Source organism: Eumetopias jubatus, unplaced genomic scaffold, assembly GCF_037043125.1.
Source record: "Eumetopias jubatus isolate StellerSeaLion01/CBP00866 unplaced genomic scaffold, mEumJub1_p1.0 scaffold_17, whole genome shotgun sequence".
NCBI classification, from domain to species: domain Eukaryota; kingdom Metazoa; phylum Chordata; class Mammalia; order Carnivora; family Otariidae; genus Eumetopias; species Eumetopias jubatus.
The window spans coordinates 34,807,966-34,834,665 of record NW_028274823.1 but is presented as its reverse complement, the minus strand read 5'-3'; the positions used below and the strand labels follow the sequence as shown (position 1 = coordinate 34,834,665).

Below are 26,700 nucleotides of genomic sequence, written 5' to 3'. Positions count from 1 at the left end.
TCTTTAGAAAAGACCAGGGAAAGCCCCAGAATAGGACTGCGGACCCAGGAACAGGAGTTCCGTCCCGGGTCGCGCCTCTGCCCCCGCCCCCTCAGACCCACCTCCTTCTCACCTCGCGCCCAGGTTCTAGGCCCCGCCCCCTTGGAGGCCGCAGCCAATCGGGGAGCCGCGAGCCCGCCGCGCGTATCGCGCCCCCCTTCCTGCCGGCTGCGCCCCCGCCGGCAGTGACGTGCCCCGCCCCGCAGCCGCGGGATTCAAACTCCCGGAAGCGGCGCCCGTGCGGCCGGGTGTGACTGGGCCGACGCGAACGCCGGGCTTCGCCTCAGGTGCCGGCTGGCGGTGGGGAGGCAACAGCCGAGGGTGGCAAGGGCGGCCAGGGCCCGTAGCCCCGAGGCCAGATCGACGGCGAGGGAGGCGGGATCGGCGGGCCGACAGCGTCGGCTTGGGCTCAATCTCTGCCCGCCCTGATATATGTCCCTTTTCCCTGGCGCTTACTTCGTGCCTGGCACCGGGTTGGGGGCCTCACGATTGTCGGCGTGTCGATCCTTCCTTTCAGCTTTGCGGTGGGTATTATCATCCTCCTCTTTCCCTTTTTTTGGCGCGGAGAGGCCAGGTGACTTGGCCAGGGTCTTTCGTGACAACATCATTTTGACCAAGCACGTTCATGTCTATTCTACCAACATCTTCATTTTAGAGGTGGGGGGAAAAAGTGCCTCATTTTGCAGATTTTCTTTGCCTCCCTGTTTGCCCACACAGCTCCTATGTGAGGGTTTTTGTAAGATTTTTTAAAAAGATTTATTTTGAGAGAGAGAGAGAGAGAGAGCGCCCACGCACCAGAGGGCGAAGGAGAGAGACTCTTAAGCAGCCATGCCAGCATGGAGCGGACTTGGGGCTCCATCTCAGGACCCTGAGATCACCACCTGAGCTGAAACCACCCACTGTGCCACCCAGGTGCCCGTTTTTCTAAGATTTGCCTCCACTTGGGAACGATGTGGCCTGTAATCCATGCCTTGTGCGGGTTGTTGGATCGCAGTTTGGTCACCCCCTGTCCAGCATGTCTAAGATCACTTCAGCCAATCAGTAAATATATATTGAGCAGCTGCTGTTAGGTGCTGTGAGGGACAAAAATAATTCAAGGTTCGGCCCCTGAAACAACTGTTGAACAAATTTAAAAAGCTGATGTAGGGTGGCAGTAAACAGTTGTGTCCTATGGCATATTAGCTTATACAGAGGGAAGGCTTCCTGAAGAAGATGCAGTGGGTCAAAGTTTGAACAGTGTGAACCCTGTGAGTATCAGCCTGACGGGAATAGAAAAAACAGGGAAAGAAGGTTGGTGGGACTAAGTGGTGGGGAGCTGGACGATCCCAGCAGGGTCTAGTCCAGAAGCTAGAAACAAGAGAGTCACTCATTGCAAGAGTTCTCTCCAGAGGCCAGGAAGCAAATGTCCCTCGGTTCCTTCCAGTTCTACGGACCTATATAGTTCCACCATTCTGAGTTTCAGTGATTTGGTTGAAAAGCCGTTTTCCTGTCTTATCAACCCATTATACCAAGTCAACAATGTGTTAGTAACAGAACCATACAGAGAAGAACTTCCTGTGGCAGCAGGTTCTCAAGATACCATAACCTTGCATTAGCCTTAATTGATTGACTAGTTATCTTAGTCTGTCACCTTGAATAGGCAAAAATCCAGGACTAACCTTTTGCTAGATGGTCTGTTCAACTCAGTTTACACAGCTCTAGTGTTTTCAGGCTCTCTGATTTCATACAGGATGATCCTAAAAGTTACTTTTACAGAGAGGCCTAGGTTTCCTCAATTTTTACTGGAATCACTTCTCACTACTTTCCATTTTCTGTATAGTGTTAACTGTACAACTTGAGAACCTTTACAGCTTAAGAATTTGTGTCTTTATTTCTTGCCTCCTTTACTAGACTGAAAGTTCCATTATGTAAGGGAACATTTCTCTTTTTCTTTCGTTTCTTTCTCTCTCTCTCTCTCTCTTTTTTTTTTGGCCCGTTTATACCCAGCATCTGTTATGCTGCCTGGTAAATTAGATTTTCCAATATTTTTTGAGTGCATGAATGGTCCCATATTCCTCTAAAATTCTCAGTCACCACCATTATTTTATCTTGGGATCCATAAGGTGGAAAAATGCTTTTTAATCTCCCTAATTAAAGCTACTTTTATTATATACGCAGTATGTTTCTCTACAGATTTTGCTCCTGGAGTTAATATACACTTCTTCTAAACTGTTAACTAATACTGTTAGCAGTTTCTATGCAGCTTCTTACTTAATTTGGCCTCTTATACTTAATTCTTGAGTATTGTGCCTCTTTTTCCTGATCTTGGATTCTCCTCACTTTTGCTTACTGTACTCTCAGCTATTTACATAGATTTGAACTAGATCTGTCTTCTAATACAGGACTTATCATTATGTCAGGTAATGACATTTCAGTGCCTATGTTCTCAGAATTATATATCATTTACCACTAGCTTTTTATTCCTGGGTAAAATAGGTCTTTGTGATCTATTTCATTCAGCCTCCATTTAATGATTTAATCATTGATCCCTTTTTTTAAATGTTCTCATTGAAGTATGATACACATACAGAATCCTGCACAAAACATAAGCATCCAAGTTGACATATTTTTAAAAATTTTTATTTTAATACCAGGATGGTTAACATATGGTGTTATATTAGTTTCGGGTGTATAATAGAGTGATTGAACAATTCTGTACATTACTCAGTGTGCGTCAAGATAAGTTGACATATTTTTAAAAGGTGAATTCTCCCCATGTATCTACCACCCAGATTAAAAAATAAATATTGATACCAGCAAGCCAGAAGCCTTTCCCAGTCCCTCTCCCATATCCCACTGGTTTGGCTATATCACTTCTTTTTTTTTTTCCTCTTTAAATTTTTTATTGTTATGTTAATCACCATACATTACATCATTCGTTTTTGTTGTAGTGTTCCATGATTCATTGTTTGTGCATAACACCCAGTGCTCCACGCAGAACGTGCCCTCTTTAATACCCATCACCAGGCTAACCCATCCCCCCACCCCCCTCCCCTCTAGAACCCTCAGTTTGTTTTTCAGAGTCTGGCTATATCACTTCTATTGAAAGAGAAATGTTCTTCTATTTAGCAAATAGGTTATTAGACCTTTTCAAGTCTGAGACTTGACCTTTTAAACTTAGACTAATGAAGTATAATTGTATTTTTATTTTTTACAGTTTCAGAGATGGCTTCCAGAAGTCCCAAAGGTTTAATTAAAGGTAAATGGGGATCAAAGCCTAGTAACTCCAAATCAGAAACTGCATTAGAAAAATTTAGGGGTGAAATTGCAGCCTTAAAAACATCAGTGGATGAAATCACAAGTGGAAAAGGAAAGTTGACTGATAAAGACAGACACAGGCTTTTGGAGGTGAGTGGCCTTAAAAACCTTTTTAAATTGTAATAAGCTGTACTGTAGGAGATGAGAAAGTATTTTCCCAATAGTGATATAATTTGGTTTTTCTGCTCATTCACTAAATGTAAAAAATCAAAATTAATTTCAAAGTGTTCAGTGGAATTCAGATTTTAATGTGAGTGCTTAAAAATGCATTTTATTGTATATATTGGCTGCTTTCCAAGTAATCTTTGTTTTCAGATTTTTGAGGTAAAATCATTACATATATTGGCATTTTGCATTCTGTTAAACTATATTTCAGATTCTCTGATTTAAAATTTGTTATGGCATAGTCAGTAAAGCAGTTAGGAACTTATTAGATTTAAAAATTTAATCATTAGGGGCGCCTGGGTGGCTCAGTTGGTTAAGCGTCTGCCTTCAGCTCAGGTCATGATCCCAGGGTCCTGGGATCGAGCCCTGCATTGGGCTCGCTGCTCAGCAGGGAGTCTGCTTCTCCCTTGCTGCTCCCCCTGCTTGTGCTCTCTCTTTCTTTCTCTCTGTCAAATAAATAAATTAAATCTTTAAAAAAAAATTAATCGTTAATTTATTTTGTAAAAGTTCTTTTATTGCTCATAGTTGGAAAATAAATGACCTGTATTGAATAGTATCATTGGATTCCTTTAAATTTTATTTTATAAGCACACTATAAAACTGAAAGATTTATTTTTTTAACAACACATATTGAGGTAAATACTTACTCAAGCATTGAGAAATGATCTATTACCAATTCTTAGACATAAAGATTATTTTGCAATCTGGTGATGGAATCTAATAGCTTCCCTGAGAGACCTCTTTCCAGTTCTTTCCACTTTTGACAAGCACTGATTGTCAAAACTTTGTCTGTTTAGAATCAATTAAAATTAAACTTCCTCTAACTTCTACCCATTTGTTCTAATTGTATCTATTACAGCTGCATAGAATAAGTCTATTTTTTATTCATATGACAACTTTTCAGATATTTGAGGAAATCTTGCTTTCTCTTACTTTTCTGTAGACCAACTCCATACTCTTCAGCGTTTCTAGCTTCTTATCATCCTGGTTACTTTCCCAAACACTTTGTGAGGGGTTCATATTCCTTCTGAATTATGCACCCAGTATTGTGCACAGTGGCAAACACAGGTTGAAATGGCACTATTATTTACAGTAATCTGGATGCTGTACTCTCCAAAAGCCTAAAATTATATGGGCCTTTTTATTTTTAACTGTATCATCCTACCACCTTATAGGCCTGAGGCAACTAAAATCCCCTCATCGTTTTCACAGGGTCATCTAACTCAATCTCCCCATTTTATGTTTGAACAACTGCTTCTCCTTTCCACCCCCAAGCAAGTTTGTAGTTTTATGTTGTTTTTACCAGGTTAGCATGTAAAGTCATTCTGTTAACTTTTTATTGGCTCTCCAGAGGTGCTTTCTCCTTTATGTCAGCAGCAGCTTAACAAGCATGCCTTTCTTTATGTTTTAAATCCTTGAAAATGTGAACACTCCTTTGAAGATCATCTTTTACATTTGATGCCAAATCATTTATTAACAAAACAAGCTAATGAAGGCATTTTTATCCAGCTGTAACATTCTGTAATTTTTAAGTTCTATTGCTTCAAGTGCATTAATGAGCATGTATCTCTTGTATGACTACTTTTAGCCTTTAAGATGATTAAAACTGGTATGATGGAAGGATGATTATCAGATACTCATGTGAGAGCCAGCTTTTCTTTACCTTTCTCTTACCACTCTTGACACAGTTGGTTTCTCCTTTTCTGAGTCTGTGTCCCATTCATTGCATATACCCCTTACCGTATTGCATTAATGTATTGGTTTACCTCTCAATGAGGTCTCTGAGCATAGGACCTTAGCTTCATTTTCCTTTTGGCCCTGGTGTTTAGTATAATACTGATTTGATATATAATAAACCTTTCATAAATACTTGTTGTATGTTGTTTATTTTCATGTTTGACCTGGCTTTGTTCTAAGATTTTTCTTAGTTTATTTCTAGAAAATTCGAGTCCTGGAAGCTGAGAGGGAAAAGAATGCTTATCACCTCACAGAGAAAGACAAAGAAATACAGCGACTCAGAGAGCAGCTGAAAGCCAAGTACAGCAATACCGCATTGCTGGAGCAGCTGGAGGAGAAAACAAAGGAAGGCGAAAGGAGGGAACAGCTGTTGAAATCCTTGTCTGAAGAGACAGATGTATTGAAAAAACAGTTGTCTGCTACAACTGCAAAACTTGCTGAACTTGAAAGCAAAGCCAGTACACTTCGCTTATCACAGGTACTCATCACTTCTTTAAACCCAGATTTTTTTCCTCTTGCTGTAACAAACAACCTCCGAATCTCATGGTCTTACACAACAAATGTTCATTTTTCCCTCATGTCACAGTCTAGTGCACGTGGGAGTGAAGGAGGCTTTGCTCTGCAGAGTCACTCGGATCCAGGTTCCTCCCTTTTAGTGGCTCCCTTGTCCTTGCACCAGATCCTCTGTGTACAGCTCTAAGCGAGAGGGAGTGTGTGGAGCATGGGGGGGATTCCGGCGGCCAGGCCTGGCACTGGCATATTTCACTTCTACCCATACTCCATTGGACAGAATTCAGTCTCATGGTCTCGCTAACCTTAGCAGGGAAGGCTGGGAAATGCCATCCACAGTGTGCCCAGGGCAAATGGAAGGGGAAGTTTGATGAACTGCCTCTGTCCTAGTTTTTTTACCAAGAGGACTAAATCAAGAGGGAGAAAGGGCTACAAGGTGAGCATCTAGAGTACCTTTGGAGAAAAATATTTTGTGATTTGTTGCCAGTGCTCACACAAGTCTGTTTCCTTAAAGCTGTTAGAAGACCGAAATATAGCTTGTTATGGGTTCTGTTGATTAGTCTGGATACCTAGCCATCCAGCCATTCAACCTCTCTTTCTTTCCTCTATGTGAAAATCAAAAAAAAAAAAAAAAAAAAGAGAGAGAGAGAGAGAAATTATGTTTTGAGTTCTATATAATCTATATGAACTAATATTAATACTACTAATACAAATATAATTCTAGAAAACAACTTTTAGCTTTTGTTTGACAATTTAATATTTTCCAGATTTCATTTAAATGGCCTGACTGTTTTGTTTTGTCTCATTTTGGTGAAAACCACTGGGCAATTCTTATGCACGGAGGTATTCTAATGATCCAGAGAACCTCAAATTAGGTATGAAATCTCAGGGCTTCCCATCTGCTGAGGGAGTTTCCAGGATATCTTCATTCTCCTCTGGTACCCATCACCTGGCATGATGGTTCATCAGCATCGACGAGATTTCTTTGTGAAGTATACTCCGTTATTATAGAAGTAGTTATAATGAGGAAACTTCTCTTGTTCAATTTACGGTATTAACTAATATTGCCTTATTTCAGACAGTGGCTACAAGCTGCTTCAACTCATCAATGAATAATATTCATGAAATGGAAATACAGCTGAAAGATGTAAGTTCATTTTCTTTTTATTTATGTTTTTTAAGATTTTATTTATTTGAGAGAGAGTGAGAGCACGAGGAGGAACAGAGGGAGAGGGACAAGCAGACTCCACGCTCAGTGTGGAGCTCAATGTGGGACTTGATTTCATGACCCTGCGATCATGACCTGAGCCACCCAGGTGACCCTCATTTTCCTTTTATTATGTTATGGGAAGAGAGGATTAATTCATTCATTCTTAAATTTCATGGAAATTGACAGAGTTGATGCTGTGACCTGAAAACAGTCTGTTGAGGAGTTGGAGAACTGAATGATTTGAGATCATCTCCCTAGGTTACTACCTATAAGTCTCTTTCTAAACATTCAAGAGGGCCAGTTCATCTAGTCCTGGTCTCATGAGGTGAGAAAGCCCTAGAAATCATCCAAATAGCTCAGTAACGTTCCTTCTTCGCCTAAATCTAATTTGTCCAATTATTGTATTATTATGGTGTCATTTATAATTTCTTCTCTTTTTGTTTATCCATGCAAGAGTACTCATTCATTTGAAATTCTTTCCTTGGAACCAGGATATGCTTTCATAGTTTGAAAAGGAAACACATTCTTTGTATACTCAATACTTCTTTTCTGTAGAATCTGATATGAGGCTATTCTAGATATTTGGTAAGGCTATATTATTTCAAACTTATGTCTTAAATAGATTGATGTGTTTCATTGAGAATTGAATAAATTGAGGACATAGGACTATTATTCACAGTGTATTTTTTCAAGTTTTAATATCAGATACCCAAAGTATAAAATTCTTGAGTTAATTATTAGGCCAGTAGATAGGTATTTTGATTCCAGAAATATTACTGGCAAGTCTACCCTGCTCTAAGTTGCTCTTAAGATTCCCGTTTTATGGGGCACCTGGGTGGCTCAGTTATTAAGCGTCTGCCTTCGGCTCGGGTCATAATCCCAGGGTCTGGGATCGAGCCCCACATCTGGCTCCCTGCTCAGCAGGGAGCCTGTTTCTCCCTCCCACTCCCCAGGCTTGTGTTCCCTCTCTTGCTGTGTCTCTCTCTCTGTCAAATAATAAAATCTTAAAAAAAAAAAAAAAAGATTCCCGTTTTATTTCATCTAGCCAGTGTACCTAGAGGTCCATTTGATCTTCAAAAGAATTTAAATCCGTTGAGTGTCTGTATCGTGACGTACTGTAGTAGCCTTTTCACCTATAGGTAACTAAGATAAAGAAGAAACATAATTTTTAAAGATCTTTCAAAATAAGTTCTTTGTGTTGTATGTTACACTGACCTTTATCATTCTGTATCAGTACCTACCAGATGCACATAGCTATGAATAATTTGTCTACACACCTGCTTTCCCCCTTATTTACTCCAGCCGTGCGGGCTTTCTAGCTATTCCTTCAATACACTGCCTTTTCTTTCTGTTCCCTCTGCTGGCACCCTGTTCCCCCCAGATATCTTCATGACCTGCTTCCTCACTTCATCATATATTCAGTTGTCACTCTCTTGGGTGGGAGGGCTGAGGGTAGTGGGGCTGGGGCCAGAGGGTTACCTCGCCACCTTTCCTAAAATTATAGCTCCCAGACAATTCCTATTACCTTTTCCTGCTTTTGTAACTTTTCCCCTCATCACATATTACTGTGAAACTTACAATATATTTTGCTCATTTACTTTGTTATATGAGTCTTACATTGGTATATATTTAATGAGGGAAGGATTTCTGTGGTTTTTTTTCACTGCTATATGCCCAGTGTCTAGAATATCTGAATTTTATTAGTACCTGAAAATATATGCTATTGTCTTAAACTTATATATAATTTTTAGGCTTCTCAGCATCAACTGCTTCAAATATCAGCTAAAGTTATTTTTAGATAATGACAATTCTTTGTATGAAGGTAACTTGGAAATGTTATCCATGTATACCCAATCTTTTTGTTCTGTTTTATCTTCCAGGCTTACTTAAGGATCACATTGTGCTCCTCTGCTCTGTTTACTTTAGAAAGGCTTTTGGATAAGTGGAGTAAAATTTAACCCAACTCACCTTCAAATGGTCTAGACTGAGCAAGGCCTCCCTGACTCTCACGTGCATATGAGCCTAGGGGATCGTCATCAAATGCAGATTCTGAGTTCATTGGTTGGGATAGGACCTGAGATTCTGCATTTCCAATAAGCTCCCGGCTGCTGCTGCATTCACTTACATATTTGAGGAGCAGGGGATGGTTTAGCTCCGGTTGTCTGTGAGCCCGGGAGGAGACTAGGGAACAGGGAAAGCAACCCGTCACTCCTCTGAGCACAGGCACTGCCGCATTATCCTGCTTTGAGAGCTTAGCAGTTCCAGTCCCTCACCCTTCCTCCAAGCTCCCACAAAGCTTCCTGGAGCACTTTGCCCACTTATTTTAAGAGTCAGTATTTGCTCTGCTAAAATAATCCCTAAAAACCCATGTTTACCTTTCTTAAGGCCTAGCTGTATCATTCCTTAGCTACCATTTAGGTCTGGCTGACATTTTGAAATAATTACATGGAGTTTGTACTGTAAACACTGTTCAGTGTCATTAACTTGCAAACCAGATAGGCTCAGAGGCAGATGAAATAGGCATTTCCTGCTCTTAATTTTAAAAATCTAATTTTTAAAACAGAATTTAGGGAAGATAAATAATTATTAATTTTTTATTTGGAAAAAATTTAAATTTACAGAAAAGTTATAAGAATGAAAATGGTACGTGGAGCACCCATATACTCTTTACTAAAATTCAAACATTGTTAACATTTTGCTCCATTTCACACCTCTCTTTCAGTCCCTACCCTGCCCCTCACACACACATAATATTTTTTTTCTGAACAATTTGAGAGTGAGTTGCGTATATTACGGCGCTTTAAAACTATATACTTCAGTATATATTCCTCAGAATGAGAGGTTCTCTTATATGACTACAGTACAGATAGCAACTTTATTTTTTTTAAGATTTTATTTAATTATTTGAGAGAGAGGGAGAGAGAGAGTGCATGATTGGGGGTAGGAGCAGAGGGAGAAGCACAGGGGAGGGAGCTTGACATGGGGCTTGATCCTGAGATCATGACCTGAGCCGAAGGCAGACGCCTAACCGACTGAGCCACCCGGGTGCCCCCAGATAGCAACTCTAATAAATTTAACATGGATGCTATACTTCTATGTAATCTGCCATCCATATTCCAGTTTCGTCAATTGACCTACATTTTTTATTCCTCCAGTATAGGCTAACATTTTAACCTGTGTTACGGTTTTTGCCCAAGAAACATAAAATGGATCCCTGTGAAGCCAGGAGGAAGAGTTTTAGTGGCATTCCACAGGACTTCACCTTTGCCCACTTCTGTTCCATATTTTTATCGATAACTTGAGTGGAAATGTTAAATGCATGTTAACAGATGTGTAAAGGACACAAAGCTGCAAGAGATAATACAATGATGACTCTAAAGATGCAAAACTAATAATCAGCATTATTGATGGCCATCAAATCCATTTATTATTGATACTATTTAGAGAAGAAAGCAAATACAGAAGTCAGTGAGAAGAGGCCTGGAGGAAAGAAATGTTGACTACTTTACTGAAGTAACATCGCCATCACCTGGCCTTTCAGAATATTGCCCCTCAAATCTTCACCCATCCCATAGTTCGGTTTTTCATACTTAAGTAATGTATGGACAGGTTCATTATTTATTTATTTTTAAAAGATTTTATTTATTCATTTGCGAGAGAGACAGAGGGAGAACAAGCAGGGGGAGAGGCAGAGGGAGAGGGAGAAGCAGACTCCCTGCTGAGCAAGGAGCCTGACGTGGGACTCGATCTCAGGACCCTGGGATCATGACCTGAGCCGAAGGCAGACGCTTAACCATCTGAGCCACCCAGCTGCCCTGGACAGGTTCATTTAAAAGAAGAAAATTTCATTACCATCCAATGTTGACTTGAATTACTTATATTGAATTGTTTCTTAAAGATGGACAAATTTAAAATTCGATATAAAATTAGGTATCTTTAGCATCTAACACATACGACTTATGAATATTTAGATATGTGCATGCTCTTTGAGTCCTACAACACTACCTCTTTTGGCAACTTAATTTGAGTATATAATACAGAGCAGATGTACATTATCTCCACTTTACAAATGAATGCTTAAGCTCTGCGAGGAGGACTCATAACTGCCTGACAGGTGCAGAGAGAAAAGTGTGTGGCCAAGTGACTGAAGGGCCCTGGACTGAGTCTTTGATTCCAGAGGCTGCCTCTGTCTCTCTAATCCATTTCTTAGTTCTACAGAAAACAGACACGGAAAATTCTTTAAGCCCCATGCCTAGATGCTCATGAGTTTGTACGATGCTCATGGAAAGAACCTACCAAAGGTTAGAGGAACTCTCTAGACTTAAGAGCTTTTGTATAGACAGATCTTTTCAGATTTGAAGCTCAGCCATTTAGATCTTTAATGGATAGAAATTCTTACCCTGAAAGAAGATGCCTTGATATAGAACCAAAAATGTCTAGTATGTTCCTTACCACTTTTCCCATCTCACCCCTACGATGAGATGCCAGCCTGTGGGGAGGGGAGCCTCTCCTTTTTCAGTATATTTACAACAAATGCAGGGTGATTCAAAAAGAATTGAACACTTTTGAAAATATATTCCAGTATGTATGTTTTACTTCAGTCCGCTTTGACCAGGCAACTTTTTGTCAAGAACTTTATGTTTGTACCATCTTTTTTTTGGCCACCCCTGAAGGATATGAAATTATACGTCCTGGCTGCCCCTTCAACCGTTGATGATAATAGATTCCAACAGGTCTGGGATGAATTATGACACAAGGGGTACATATTATGCACTTGTGAGAATCATAGAAATAGCTATGATAGTTCTGTTACAAAGGGGTTTGAAATTCATTTTCATATATTCCTTAGTTCATGAGAGATAGCTTTTTGAGAGTGTTTGATTCTTTTTGAATCATTCTAAATGGATTGTTCTACTGTGTATAAGGAACTTCTAGATTCTTTCATGCCGTTTCCTCCCTTCCCAATACTCTCAAACTTCAGTTTGGGGCTAAAGACCTGCGTGGGTGCTTGCTGATTCTGGCAACCATGCTTTCTCCACTCTGTCGTCACCATCATTCATGTTTATCAAGCAGCTACTTGCTATGGAAACATCAAACACATGAATGGAACCATACAAAATCTAAATAAGCCTGGACCCAGCTCTCCAGGGGCTCGTGATCTAGTTCATATAAGAACTCTCATCAGGACACAATCAAGGTCATGAGTGTAAGATGCCAAATAGATTGAATGGACATTAAAATCCCTGTTGGCTTACAAAAGAGAGGGAGTTTGGTGAGGGCACTTAGGGTGAGGAGGCTTGAAAGACAAGCTTGGATGCATTGGAACTTGATGAAAAGGTGGGATTTAAGTCGCAGATGATATAGGGAGGAGTTCTAGGGCATACTGGGCACAGAGGGTGTATATAGTTCTGTGGACAGCAAGGTGGCAGTGGAGGCCAGAAATGGCCAGGCTGTCACCTGAAGAGATGGAAAGGGACAGACTATGGACCATTTGAATGTTAGCCTAAGGGAACATAGCTTCAGTTTTAGCAAGTGCTGTCATGAAGCTTTCAAAAATTCTGTTGCTAATATAATTAACGATGTAGCACTTTGGGGGAACAAGGGAGAGGTTGAACTGAACTTATTAAGAGTAGTTATTTTCCCCCCAAAATAGAGTGGTCATTGTATTAATTAACTGGAAGCTTTTGGTGATAGCCTGTGTCTCCCCTTACTCTCGTAATGGGGAAATCTCCTTCCAAACAGGATTTACCGAGATCCAGCAGTGAGTCATTGCTCAACTAGGCATTCCTGTGGGGGCAGACAGGTCATAGCATGGGTGCCAGGGCCAAGGGCTCAAATGAGTCCTGTGAGTTCAGTCGAGCTCCCCTACAAATGTGCTTGGCTATCGTGAAGGGGTGTTCATGTCACTATGTGGGCCTCCTTCTAGGATGCTTAGTCCATAACCTTTTACACGTGTGACATCAGGTTTAGATGTACATGGCCTCTCTACACAAATGGTCATTGAAACTTACTTCCCCAGCCTATCAAGAACAAAGAACGAGAAGGGGACAGTCCCATCTCCTTAGACTGAACTTCCAGGTTAGGAAGGAGAGAAGAGTTATAATCTCATTGCCAAGGTGATGCTATATAAGAATTTCTAGGCTTTTCTCCCCAGCACCACCAGACGGTTGTCTTTTTTGCTAGCTTTCAACCTGAATCTGTGCCCCACTTTCAGTAACAAAACTAAGGTAGGGGCCGGGGGGGGGGGGAAGGTAGTATGTGATTGCTGGAGATACTGTCTGCGTGGGGAGCTCCTGAGCAGAGTTGTGTGTAGGGTGGAAATCTCTGTTTGGAGCAGTGCACGTCCACCTCTGCCACAGAGGCGTTCTAGTTTATAGAGAATGACATGGACAGATGCAAACCATGATGTTAGGTGCTCTGAAGGAGCCTGAAGTCAGAATGGATCTCTGGGTTGTGAGCCATGCAGTGGTGGTTTAGAGTTCTACTATATGACCCACGAGAATTTCTTTGTACTGGGAAAGGCTACATCACTGGAGTTCCCTTATCCATTTTAAGATTTTAGTTTTTTATTTTATTAATGATTTGCTTTCATTTTCGTTTTAAGGCTCTGGAGAAAAATCAGCAGTGGCTTGTGTATGATCAGCAACGGGAGGCCTATGTAAAAGGACTTTTAGCCAAGATCTTCGAGTTGGAACAGAAATCAGAAACAGCTGCTCATTCACTCCCACAGCAGACAAAAAAGGCTGAATCAGAAGGTACTGGTATAAAAATGTTCTTTTGGGGTAGGCCTGCCTGACATTTTCCAAAAGGAGAAATTTATCAAATTTAGATTTTTATAAATGTGTTAGAAAGTGAATTAAGCAAGTCTTATAACTGAAGTAAGAAAGACCATGTTAGCAAGTCTGTCTTCTCATTGTTTTCTGAAAAAAGCGGACAGAGGCACAGGGTAACGGATCTCTGGCAGTTCTGAAGGCACATCAAATTTTCTCCTTCGTGCATGTCCTTCCCCACCTTCAAAGATCTTCTCTAACTTCTTTGCTCTTAGAGTTGGCCTTGTCAGTGATTATCTTTTTACCCTGTTTCCTTTCATGCATTCATATCACTCCCAGGAGAAAGAATACATCTTATAGATGATTCTTCAGTCTTTTGAATCTCCCACAGAATTGAAATGAAGGCTCCTAGGGAAGATGCAATCTTTTGCTAAATGCTTTGCAGCTTCCCTGGCATTGAGTTTCACAAGAACCCTAAGAGGTAGGGCAAGAGGAGTCATTATTCTCCTTTTACAGATGGGGAAATAGGTTCAGCAGTTCTAGGTGATGAGCTAAGAAAAGAAGAGAAATCCCCATGCAAAGCACTTTTTAAAAGACTGACAGCCCTAACGGGACTCAAGCTTTTAATTTTGAATTATATAAAGAGAAGGCTAAAGAAAGGCAGGCAAGGCTCATAATCTTGGAGCTTCACGTTTGAATATTTAAAATGAAGCTAATGCTAAAAAAGAAAACATAAAAAGAATTGGGGACAATGTTACTTTACTGTAATGCCTTTATAAGAATATTACGCATTAAAGTAAGATTTTAGTGGTGAGCTAAGTCAAATTTCTTTCTTTGGCAATAGTGTTCTCCCCGTGTGTGTATGTGTTTTATCAAAGTAATATAAGCTCTTGTTAAAGTAATTTAGTAGTAGTATAGGAGGGCCTGTCCCTCCTTTCCCAATCTCTCTTTCCCCCTCCCATCAGGGCAGCTGCTTTTAACATTTTTTTTTAAATTTTGGTAATTATATATATAAATAATGAGCATATGTCTCCATTTGTTGATTTATCTTCTTTAGACATCGGTTACTTTCCCTTCCCGTTGAATAGCTATATTACTGTTTCCAGTTCTTCTCTTTATTAGGTTAACTTCAAATAATGTACCTGAACTCCTTTTTCTTGTTCCATCAAATATCAACTCTATCTCTTGACTCTTCATTTTGTAAGATCTTATTTATAGAAATGTGTTTAGTTTTAACTGCTTGGGAATATTATTATATAAAGTGTTGTGCCCTGATGTGTTTGTCATAGGTTATCTTCAAGAAGAAAATCAAAAATATTACAACCATCTTTTGGCAAATGCAAAAAAAGATCTTGAGGTTGAACGAGAGACCATAACTCAGTTGAGTTTTGAACTTAGTGAATTTCGAAGAAAATATGAAGAAACCCAAAAAGAAGTTCAAGATTTAAATCAACTGTTGTGTTCCCAAAGAAAGGCAGATGTACAACATCTGGAAGACAATAGGCATAAAACGGAGAAAATACAGAGGCTCCAGGAAGAGAATGATATTGCTAGGGAAAAACTTGAAGAAGAGAAGAAGAGATCTGAAGAGCTCTTATCTCAGGTGAGCCTAACCAGTAAAGACTTTCCATGATTCCAAATTCGAAATTCTCATGGTACTCAGCAGCGTCAGGGGCTATTTTAACTACTAGGGAACCAGCAAGGAACAAAACCAGTTCCTGCCCTGCCATGGGATTCTTCTTTAGAATAGAAACAGACCATAAGCAAGTACCTAAATACCCAAGTAAATTCAAGAAAATAAAGCAGGGCAACACGACATGGAGAAATTGGGGGCCAGGGACAGTACTTGGACAAAGGCCTTTTGGCAAGAAGGAACCAATGAGGTGAGCGACTGGGAATTAACTCCTGTGGAGAAGCTCATGTACACGAAGGCTGTCCGTGAGAAGGAGGCAGGTGTGTGGGAGAAGCCAGAAGGTATGACGCAAAGAGGGGAATCAGTGCTGGCTCCCAGGCTGGCACCTTGATCACGATGATGGTGTGCTCATGTGAATTCACGCAGGACCTTCCATGTTCTCATTATACTCACCACCTTCTGCAGACTGTCTGTGTCAGTGACGGTGGAGTCACTAAGTTAGGATCATTAGAATTGTATACTACCTCAGCAGAAACCATTAATTTAAATCTTCCTGGGCAGCAGGGAATATTGGAAAAAACATTATTTGGGGTCCATACCTGGTGTGTAGTTCAGGATGTGTAGCCTTAGGATAATCAGCTACCTTCTCTGACTTGCAGGTCACTGATGTGTCAAATTAGTAACCACAATCTCTTTTTGCTTCCTGGGGCTTTTGTGAAGGTCAACTGGGAGAATGTGAAAGTGGTCTGTAAAGTCAAGGGCTGGGTAGATGTCAGTTATTGCTACTATTAAAATAGAAGTAATTTTTAAACATCATCCAAAAGTTGAGAGAGGGATTAAAAAACAGTCTGTAACATTTGCCTTCTTAGTCTTTACCACCCTGGCTTCTGCCTATAAGCGTGAGCAGTGATATTTACAAAAGATGAAGCAGAAATGGTCGGGAGTTTTATTCCACCTCTGCGGGCAAGGAGGGCAAGGCATTGCCAGCTTTGTTATCCTACTCAGAAATATTAGTGGATGTCAGAACTTCCAGGAAAGTGGGTGTGTGCATTGTAGAGTTGGGTGCTGTTCATCGAAGTGCAGTCTGTGCCCCAGGGAACTCTCAGCCAGGGTGGGACTGCTCAGCTGCTTGAATAGATGGCCATTAAACAAGCTGCTGCAGTGACTCAGCCCAACGAGCAGGTGTGGTCCCAGATAGAGATGTGAGATTTGTGAGCCTCTCCTGCGTCCCAGCTCACGCAATAAAAGATCGGATATGACAGTGTGGGCTCTGTTTACATCTGACAGGTCCAGTTTCTTTACACGTCTCTGCTAAAGCATCAAGAGGAACAAACAAGGGTAGCTCTGCTGGAACAACAGGTACTTATTGGGGTTGCTCCTATATTCAACTGAACCTGTTAGGAAATGGAATGTTTCCTCCTGTTTACACTATTCTGTGAAGAACCATTTGAAAATCATGAATTTTTTCTTTTTTTTTTTTTTAGAGTGGAACCAATTGAGCCAGGGGGTCAGGGGTAGGGGCAAAGGGAGAGGGAGAGAAAGAATCTTAAGCAGGCTCCATGCCCATCCTCCATGCGGGGCTGAATCTCATAAACCTGAGATCATCACCTGCGCCAAAGTCAAGAGTTGGACGTCTAACCAACTGAGCCAGCCAGGTGCCCCTGAAAGATGTTTTTTAACAAACTTTAACAAAAACAAAAAATTAAGTGACTATCTGTCTGATAGTCATATATTCCGGTCTTTGAGCTAAGCCAGATTCTCTGAGCTGGGATGGCAATTGTTTTGATAGGGTGTTGTTGCCCTTAGCAAATTTTATTCTTCCCGCATGGCTTCTGTAGTCCCTACTCTAGCCTAGCAGGATCTCCCCCAGAAGGCTACCTTATAACTTCAAGTAGAACTCAGAGAGATACCATTTATTCTCAGAATAGAGACCAGAGGTTTTCAGTGTATTCCAAACCAGGGAACAGCCATCTCTTTCCCTTCTTCCCCTTCCCCACAAAGAGGGGGATGGGGAGGAGAAATTCCACCAGCAACTTGTTAAGTTCCTTCTCACTCACCTATACTTCAAGCATTGGCTTTGCTCCTTGGACAAACCAAAACCTCAACTGTAGCTTCTTCATTTATCATCTCATTGATGAATTCTGGCTGCGAAGGCACAAATGCTTGCCTCTTGTGCTAATAAAAACGTTCAAGCATTTAGTCAAGAGAACTGGACAGGACATATTAACCCATAATTGTCTTGTCCTGGGCATTTGTTCCAGATGCACGCATGTACATTAGACTTTGAAAATGAAAAACTTGACCGTCAAAATATGCAGCACCAACTGCACGTAATTCTTAAGGAGCTCCGAAAAGCAAGAAATCAAATAACACAGTTGGAATCCTTGGTGAGTCTGGAATGGTTAAACTAAAACTCATTTTCTTCTTTCTCTTGATGCCATTTTCCCATTGATTTATCAAACCAGTTCCCAAACTAGGAGGATACAGCTTAAGAATGGCTGTTTCTTAAATCAGTAGGCAGAACCCCTGCTTCATCTGAAGCAGCTGCCTTTTGAGCATCAGTTCAGAGCACTGGAAAGAGGGACATTACGTGCCTCTGCATCATGCCAGCCTTAGTGGTACCTGGGATCGTCTCTCCCCGCCCCAGCCTGGGGATTCTAGAGGAACGACACAGGGCCTGCCCTGGGGGGGGGCCGGGAGGAGGGAGCGCAGTTGTAAATCCTGAACTGAAGCTATGTTTTTCTATTTAAAAAGAAAGAAAGAAATGCCATTTTTAGTGATAATGGATTGTTCCTGTTAAGACACTGTTTTAGGCATATTGAGCTAAACACATTTTGTGGGTTACCTTGAACACATAATCTTTTAAAACATAAACCTTTTAAATACGATTTTTTCTATGAGGAAGTGATTTTTGACTTACTATTTTCATCTTACTAATAAGCCTTTGGGCCAAACCTGTTGGGATCCGTGTGTGTGTGTGGGTGGGTGTCCCATTAGTACATATCTTATACATGACCCTAGTACTGCAGAATATTTGCAGATGGTGAAATGTTACAAATAAAATTCCTGTTTTGAAAGAGAAAAAAAAACTTGTTAAAAAAGTCATTTGTAGCTTCTTTATGAATAAAAGACAAAATATATTTTGACTCTGTTCTTTAGCACGTCATTGATTTTGACCATTTATAATATTTTGAAATTGAAATTTTCATTTCTGTTACTCTTTTTCAAAGTATAGGAAGCTGGAGGGTATATAAGAGAATCCGTAATTTTCCTGTACTTTTCTTTGTGTCCCTGCTGTCATCTTTAGAGTATGCCCTAAAATACTTATTTTTAAGCTTTATCGACTATTCTAAGTTCCTCAGGAAAAAAAAAACATGAAAAAGGAAAGTCATAAAGATATTTTACAATATTTTCATCATTTCTGTGTGTAACCTGTTTGATCTGCCAAAATTTTTTGCTACTCTTAATTCTATGTTATTTTTTTTTATTGCTGAACTTGCCCCTTTTTTACAAAACTAGCAAATTTTGTCAGCCTTGTACATGGGTCTACCTTTACATTTGGCTCTAAGTATTTTAATGAAATCTATCCATGTAGACACTCAATCCTAGTACTTCTTGGGTAATTTATAACCACCTCCTATACATTTATTTTTCAGAAGCAGCTTCGTGAGCTTGCCTTCACAGAGCCACTAGTCACTTTCCAAGGAGAGTCTGAAAACAGAGTAAAAGTTGCTTCACCAAAAAGTCCCACTGCTGCACTAAATGAAAGCCTGGTGGAGTGTCCCAAGTGCAATATACAGTATCCAGCCACCGAACACCGGGATCTCCTCGTCCACGTTGAATACTGTTCCAAATAGCAATATAATTATTCTTTGTTTTTGTGTCAAAAGGTTCAGTACTGTATTTTATGTTAGCTTGTGGACATTTTGAATTACTTATTTCACCTCTTCTATAAGAAACTGCCTCTCTCCCTTTGAGACTCTGGCATAGGAGTGAATCATTGTATTTTTGGGGCTGCTTTGCATTTTCCTTGGCAGCAGCGATACCTCCCTGAGATGGTTCATCTTCAGGCTTCACTTATCGAATGTGTGCGCTGAGACAGCTGACATTTTGCACTGTTAAAAATACTTGATGAGGAAAAGATAGTTCAGGTGATTGCTCGTGGGTTAAATCTGTTGTACCAGCAAGTACATATTTTATGTTTTGTAGATTTTTAAAAATCAAAGTTAACTAACCAAGGATCTTACCGTGTTGGCTTTCGTTATCCAAGCTTTGTAAACCTACAATTCCGATTTTCATGGCCATTGTTATAAGGTGGTAATACTTTCTATATTTTTCCCTTTCTTTTATAAGGCGGTTTTTAGAAAAGTTGGAGATTTTCTTGATCTTCTTTGCTGCTTACTGTTGAAACCGAGCTGTGTTCTAAGCACGAAGCAGATTCTGCTTAAGGAATACTCAATGGCCACACAATGTTCTCTTTCATACTAATCGGCTATAACTTTAACTTGAATTTCATTAGCACATGTTGGTCAGTTAAAGATGTTAAAATGAATTTTAGCAAAACCATCTAGCCCTCTCATTTGATTGGCAGGTATTTTATTTATTTATTTTTGGCACTCTTAAAGTTGGACAGTGTAATAAGCAGATATTTGCTTATCTGAATATATATTTTTATACATGTGTGTGTAAACCCCCAATTTTTTTATTTCTTCAGGTTTTCTAAAATGCTGAACACTGGGCTACTGTTAGTAATATAAAGGAGAAATGAATAAAATTATTTAATAAGTTTTAATATGTGTAGTGTATATCTGCATAGATAGGTATTCTCAGATTTCTATCCTGAGAGGTGTGCCCATGTAAGGACTCACTTACAGTGTAAAATGATAAGGTAAAGAGCCATTGAAAGCAAAAAGTACATGAGGCTCAGAAAGGTTAAGCAGAATCCCCACAATCATTTAAAAAAGAAACATACACATTCTTGGGTTTCAAACTCCTAAGTCAGCTCCAAAGCCAGTCTTCTCTCTACCCTGCCAGAAAACCCTTGTGAATTCTCCAAACTCATATACTTAGGGGATATTATAACCGGAGTAATGGAATGTTCCTTAAGTCAGAGAGGACAACAGCAGAACACACCAATTGATTCCTTCCATCCCTCCGGTCTGAGAAGTTCTGCCTCGTCAAGCCGCTCCTCCACCTGGATCCTTCCATGCATCCCTGCTATGCTAGTTCTCCGACATCTCTAATCTCATTCTCCAAATACCTGTTAAATGCCAACTACGTGCAAGTCCCTGGGCTAGGTATGAGTGACACAGTGATAATAAAATGCAGCCCCATCTTCGTCCCCTAGTAGAGAAGGCCAATATCTAACAGATAAGTATAACACATTTTAGGAGGTGCTATAATCAAGGTATATGGAGGGTACAGAAAGTGCCTTATTCTAATGAAGACTGAAGATCTTACTCTCGAAAGATGCAAACCTTATACTAAGATAAAAGTAGGAAATAGAGTAAAACAAGACTAAGAAGTAAAACGGAGCCACTCCTAAGGGTAGCCCCCCAAGGCAGGCCATGTAGGACTGTTTCTGAGAGGTGAGCCTGGTGCTGAGCACAGGGAAACAGTCCTGCACGCCGTTCACGTGGTTCACACATACAGCTCACCTCCAAGGAAAACCACTACAGCCATCCTGGGGCTGAGGCTGTGAAGAGATTTCTCTCGTGTGCCTTCACGAAGAAGAAACCATAGAATGGAGCGGCCCAGAGCCTCAGCATAGCCTTACCGTGAGCACAGCAGTCGGTTCCACTCTGCTGGTGTCTCACCGGCTTTCTTCCGTGGCGGGGAGTAATGTCCCGTCCAGAGGCGAGTCCATAATCCGCGAGGGCAGGCAACCTCATACTCTCGCAATACGTAGCTTGCTGCTGCCCTTGCTTATCCCAGAGCAAATTTTAGAGTCAGGGGAGCCAACTCAAAAGCTCCCTCGGACCGGAGCTGGGTGGCGTGAGGCCGCCGGCCAGCTGGACACCATTGGAAGCTGGGAAACGGTGCCTTTACCTAAAGGAGGTGCAGCGGCTCGGCACCAGCCGGGGTCCTTGCCTGAGAGTCGTGTGCGGCCGATCTGTCAGATTTTCCAAGAGAAATCTCGAATATTTAAATGTGAAATCCTCCAATTTTTAAATGTTGGAAAATTAAAAACAACACTGCGTGGGCCACGTTTCCCAGCTGTAACCTTTGTTAGAGCATCCGAATGGGGCAACAGCCGCGGAGGCCTGCTCAGCCTGAGGCGAGCAGGGAGCTAAGGCAGACTCTCGGTCCTGCCCGCTTTCTTGGGCCTGAGGTCCCCCCGAGCCCAGCTCAATCACAGGCACTGTCCGAGGGACACGGTGAATGTGGCCCTCCCTGACCGGGCCCTTCCACCAGCCATCTGACTTTCTTTTTGTGGCTACACTTCCCAAACAGAACCGGCTGGCTGCCAGCATGTCATTGCTACCCTCTGCTTCCCAAACCTGACAACGGAGGGAATCTGCAGGCTGGAAGGGAACTATGAAATCCTCTACTTGAGCAGTTTCTGGTCCGGGAAATCACCTCCACCCTTGGAGCGTGTTGAAAATGTTGATTTCTTGTTCCCTAAATCTCCTAAATCAGAATGTCTGGGGGTGGGGAGCATGGAATGTGCATTATCAACAAGATCTGCAGGGCAATCTGGTGTTTCACTCAAGGCTGAGAACTGCTCATCTAGTCGAACCTTGACCTTCCCATGAAACAGAGTCCCAGAGAGGGGGGGTGACTTGGTTGGCAAGAAAGCGAGGGAGGCCCAGGCTTTCAAAGGCAGTGGTCGTGAGAGCCCCTAACACTTTGGCTCGTGTGCCATGATTCCAGAGAAATTACCCTTGTCAAGACCCTCAGTGCTCAATCTTCCTAAGGCAAATCCAGTGCTTTGTTGGCCTGGGTGTCTTTCTTTCTCCTTACCCTCTGTGTTGTGCTCTCTGCCTTGAATCTAATGATACACTGGCTTTGGACAGTTAAGTGAGAAATACTAGCAAGACATGCAAGTGGACCACAGCGGTGGCATCCAAACAAAGGTGAAAGGCCAGGAATTTGCATAAAATCAGAAGAGATGAAGAAAGGATCAAAGAAGACAGCACTGGAGAGCATCCTGCGGTCCAGAAGTAGGCAGGAGCGCTCAGAGAGAATCTAATTAACATTGCATCTCCCAAACCAAGCAACCAGTGGAAGAACAGCATGGCCCCTAGAGAATGAGTTAGCATCTGATCATAACCTTCACCTTCTTGCCTACCAGACTCAGTATATTGATTTAACCCCAGGATTAGCACACCTTCACTACAGTGGTTTAACAGGTATTTACAGGTAAGTCTCCTGAAGAAATCTTCCTCATTTCAGAGGATGTACCAGGCACTGACCTCCTAATCTGATTCAGCAGTTAGTCCGTCTGCAACGGGTGAGGTGCTGTGCAAGACACTAGAGGTAGAGAGAAGAGTCCGGTGGGGCCCACGGTGAGCAGAGCCAAGGTGATCGATGCAGATCAATGACAGCACAGTGAGGTCAGTCACCCCACCACTGAGCGAGGAGAGGCTTTCTGAAGTAGGTAATGACTGAGCTGGTTTTAAGAAAACAAATAAGATTCAAGTTTTAATGGTGTTTGTTCCTGGACCGATGTCAAAAGTGAATCATTAAGCAGAACTTAAAGAGAACGGCCTGTGTTATATGGGTCACTTTCTGATGACGAAGGGTGAGGGTGTGGAGGGAGGGCAGTAGCGTGGATCCAGATCCTGACCCAGTGAAAGGCGTTCCTCTGTATCCTCCTAACTTGCTGCGGAGAGCCACATAGCTGCAAAGATGCAGACAGCAGGCTGTCTTGAACGCTAAAATACCAAAGGAGATATAGTGAAGAGAGGTTTACTTGATTTATTTTGAAGATTTTATTTATTTATTTATCAGAGAGAACGAGAGAGCACAAGCAGGAGGAGCGGCAAGCAGAGGAGAAGCAGGCTCCCCGCTGAGCAAAGAGCCTGATGTGGGACTCGATCCCAGGATCCCAGGATCCCAGGATCCCAGGATCACGACCCAAGCTGAAGGCAGATGCTTAACCAACTGAGCCACCCAGGCGCCCCTAAATGGAGGTTTTAATGAAGGAGAAGAAAAAGGCTTAGAAAAATGTCAGCTTTGCTGCTTGATTCACAGCTACGGCAGACAGCACCCATGTTACCTTGCATAGACTATGAAGGTGTGCATTTGCACTTGATTTTTATAAGGTGGAAGTAGGCAGAAGGGGAGCTGATACTGGAGAATGAAGAAAAGCTTCCACAGTATATTATTTTCAATATAAATTTAACAATCGCTCATATTTGCACATATGAGATAGTAAAAATTCCCTTCTCTTGAAAGAATGAATTTTATGGAAATGATTCTGTTTACTGGAGATCAAAAATGAAGCATCTCAAAATTTAAATTTTATTTTGTTTTACTTCCTTGGCAATGTCAAGGAAGTGTGTTACTCTGGAAAGAGCCCTGAAATGGGAACCACCAGACCTGGATGAAAATCTGGCTCTGACTTGGAGCAAGTCCTTAACCCCCCTCAGCCTGAGCTTCCTGCACACTGCGTTAGGAATGTCAGTGCCTGCCCCAGCTCTCTTCCTAGGATGTCATCGAAACCAAAGGCCAATTTATTTTGGAATCCTGTGTATTACGCATATTTAGTGTCCCAAGAAATATGTTAAAAACTTCATATACGTCCTGTCATTTTGCCTTCACAGTAACACTATGTATGTGGGAGTTTCTATAATCGCTTCATTATGTAGATGGGGAAGCTATGGTTTAGGGAGCTTAAGTCACTTGTCCAAGGTCACACAGCAATGAGAGTGGCAGGGCCAGTACTTGAACCCTATAATAGGGTTCTTACCCCCCTACATAATGCTGCCACTCCTCTATCATCTTAAAGCTAGAAAACGTACATGAAAGCACATCACAGATGGAGAAATACTGTCCAGGATTATTTTTCTTTTTCAGCAAAGATTCTAGTGTGGACAGGGATGAAGAAAGTGACATTCCCTACCCACAGCCTCCCCCCCGCCGCCCGAGCCTCCATTCCTTTTACTCCTCCGTGATAACCAACTCCTCATCTTCATTTGCCACTCACATCAGTGCAGATGCTTTTGGATGCAAATACAGGTTTCCCCCACTCTCCAAGAGTAGAGCGGTCCTATGAAACCTTTCTTAAGCCAAAATGGTGTAAAGTGAAGAAGCAATTACCATTAATTTATATGGAAAACATTTTTGAGCATTCTCAGACCCAAAAAATAATCTTTCTTAAGACTTTTCTGATACCGGGCGCCTGGGTGGCTCAGTTGGTTAAGCGACTGCCTTCGGCTCAGGTCATGATCCTGGAGTCCCAGGATCGAGTCCCACATCGGGCTCCCTGCTCAGCGGGGAGTCTGCTTCTCCTTCTCACCCTCCTCCCTCTCATGCTCTCTGTCTCTCATTCTCTCTCTCAAATAAATAAATAAAATCTTAAAAAAAAAAAAGACTTTTCTGATACCTTAGGGCACATCTTGCTAATGGTGCACAAAATAAATTGAGACAAAACACAGTTATTCCCAGACACAAAAGTTTGACATGCTGATGCTGAGATGCTGAGTGTAGTTTCAGAGAAAGGAGCTTGGCAGTGACACTCTCACTGCCCAGGGGGCACATCGCCTCTTTAATGGCTTTCTTTCAGTCACCAAAAACAGGTACTGATGCTGGTCTTTCATGAAAGCAAAGTGGCTGTAACATGAACTTTCAAAAAGCAGGGGATATTTCTAACAAAAGGCTGACACCATTGGGACATTTGTTGTTTGTTTAAAAAGAAGTATGGAATCAGACAATCCCAGTTTCACAATATTAAGGCTCTGGCCTGTCACCTCGATAATTCCTTTGGTCTCATCCTCATGCTCACAAAATGGCTGCTGCAATTCCAAACACCACAGTCTAATGAGTCACTTTTTCAAAAAACCAAGAAGCAGGTAGCTAGCCTGGGTAATGAATGAGTACTCCTATATGCCTATCCCCTTTTTTCAATAAAAGGAGATGTATTAGAAAGGAAAATATTCATCCAGAAACTGCACAGGACACTTTCCTACCTCCCATTAACTAGCATGGGATTATGTAGTGTATTAGAATGGGTTGGGCTCAGCTTTGGTATTTGTTAAATAGGCCCTGAAGAAATCTCAGTGGCTTAACACAATACAGGTTTATTTCTTGTTCTCCTTACAATTTCTGTGAGCTGGTGGCCCTCCTTTATCCTGGGGCCATGAGACCACTAAGGTCACTGTAGCAGGGAAAGAGGGAGAAAGGTGAGGGCACTGGCTCTTGATTGCATAAAACTCTGACAGACTGTTCACATCCCTGTTGGTTGCACTCAGTCTGGTGGCCCACCTCTTGCAAGGTGGCTGGGAAAGACAATTAGCCCCACAAAGGAAACCATGTGAAGAACACACAGCACTGCTTTGTGTTCAGCTTTGCTGCTGAAGGCCACCCCAGATGTCAGAGAAGGAGGGGCTTGGGAACAGCTGCTGGGTGGGAATCTGCCACCAGGTCTCATGCCCATCTGGTCCCTCCCCAGGCCGGGAGGTCTAGCTAAAGACCAACAGGGAATGTTCTTTGGGCTTCCATGATTCTTATGACCTCTCTCTTCCATTGCTTTTTCTCTCAGTATTATGATAACCTTTTACTTGGCCTGTTACTCTCTCCCTCCATCCACTCCACCCCCAACCAACTGTAAGCTTCTTAAGGTCAGAGGTTGGGTTGTCTTCCCTTCCCATCGCTCATGCCCAGACTAGGGTCTGGCACATAGTAGGTACTGAATAGATGTTTTTAGAACAAGTGCATCAGGGTCTTTAGAAACAATGATATCAACCATTTGATGGTTTAAGAAATACCTGGCTTATACCTAAATACCTAAGCTTTAGAATTTCCAGGAAAATCACTGAGGAACGAGAAGTATGATTCAGCCTTAAACAAACATGGGTGTGAAAGAGACTTCTTTCACAGCAGACTTCAAGAATGTAGCCATAAATCAAGTAAATATTTGATCAATGACTTCAACAAATGTAAAACATTTCGTTAAGGAAACTGACTTTTGGAAACCCACTTAGAATACCTTCAGTCTAGCCTTGGCACTTTAACCCTAACTACATCTCCGAGGTGGGAAGTGTTGAAAATCCCTTGAATGCCCAGAGAAGATGTCACAGGGATGGTGGTCGAGGTGGGGACTAAAAATATAAGGTAATTTGATATAAACAATTTAAGAAACTTAATTAAGGAAGCCAGATAAGTGAGGTACTTCA

General features: G+C 41.6%; 1 protein-coding gene across 2 annotated transcripts; it reads left to right on the top strand.

The window, feature by feature from the left end:
- Positions 1–272: 272 nt before the first annotated feature.
- On the top strand, positions 273–20,119 carry CEP55 (centrosomal protein 55). Of its 2 annotated transcripts, none has more exons than XM_028098747.1 (9): positions 273–326; positions 3,236–3,426; positions 5,441–5,716; positions 6,827–6,895; positions 13,563–13,713; positions 15,018–15,331; positions 16,649–16,720; positions 17,623–17,748; positions 19,018–20,119. In XM_028098747.1, the coding sequence occupies exons 2-9, from the start codon at positions 3,244–3,246 to the stop codon at positions 19,216–19,218; spliced, it is 1,392 nt and encodes a 463-aa protein (XP_027954548.1). In that variant the 5' UTR covers positions 273–326; positions 3,236–3,243; the 3' UTR covers positions 19,219–20,119. The 2 variants fall into 2 exon arrangements, with proteins under 2 accessions (XP_027954548.1, XP_027954547.1); XM_028098746.1 differs by having other exon boundaries at positions 276–563.
- The last annotated feature ends 6,581 nt before the right edge of the window (positions 20,120–26,700 follow it).

Coding starts and splice junctions, on each gene's coding strand:
- CEP55 (XM_028098747.1), top strand. CDS start 3,244: ATGGCTTCCAGAAGTCCCAAAGGTTTAATTAAAGGTAAATGGGGATCA. Junction 3,427..5,440: donor ACAGACACAGGCTTTTGGAG/GTGAGTGGCCTT, acceptor GTTTATTTCTAG/AAAATTCGAGTCCTGGAAGC. Junction 6,896..13,562: donor TGGAAATACAGCTGAAAGAT/GTAAGTTCATTT, acceptor TTTCGTTTTAAG/GCTCTGGAGAAAAATCAGCA.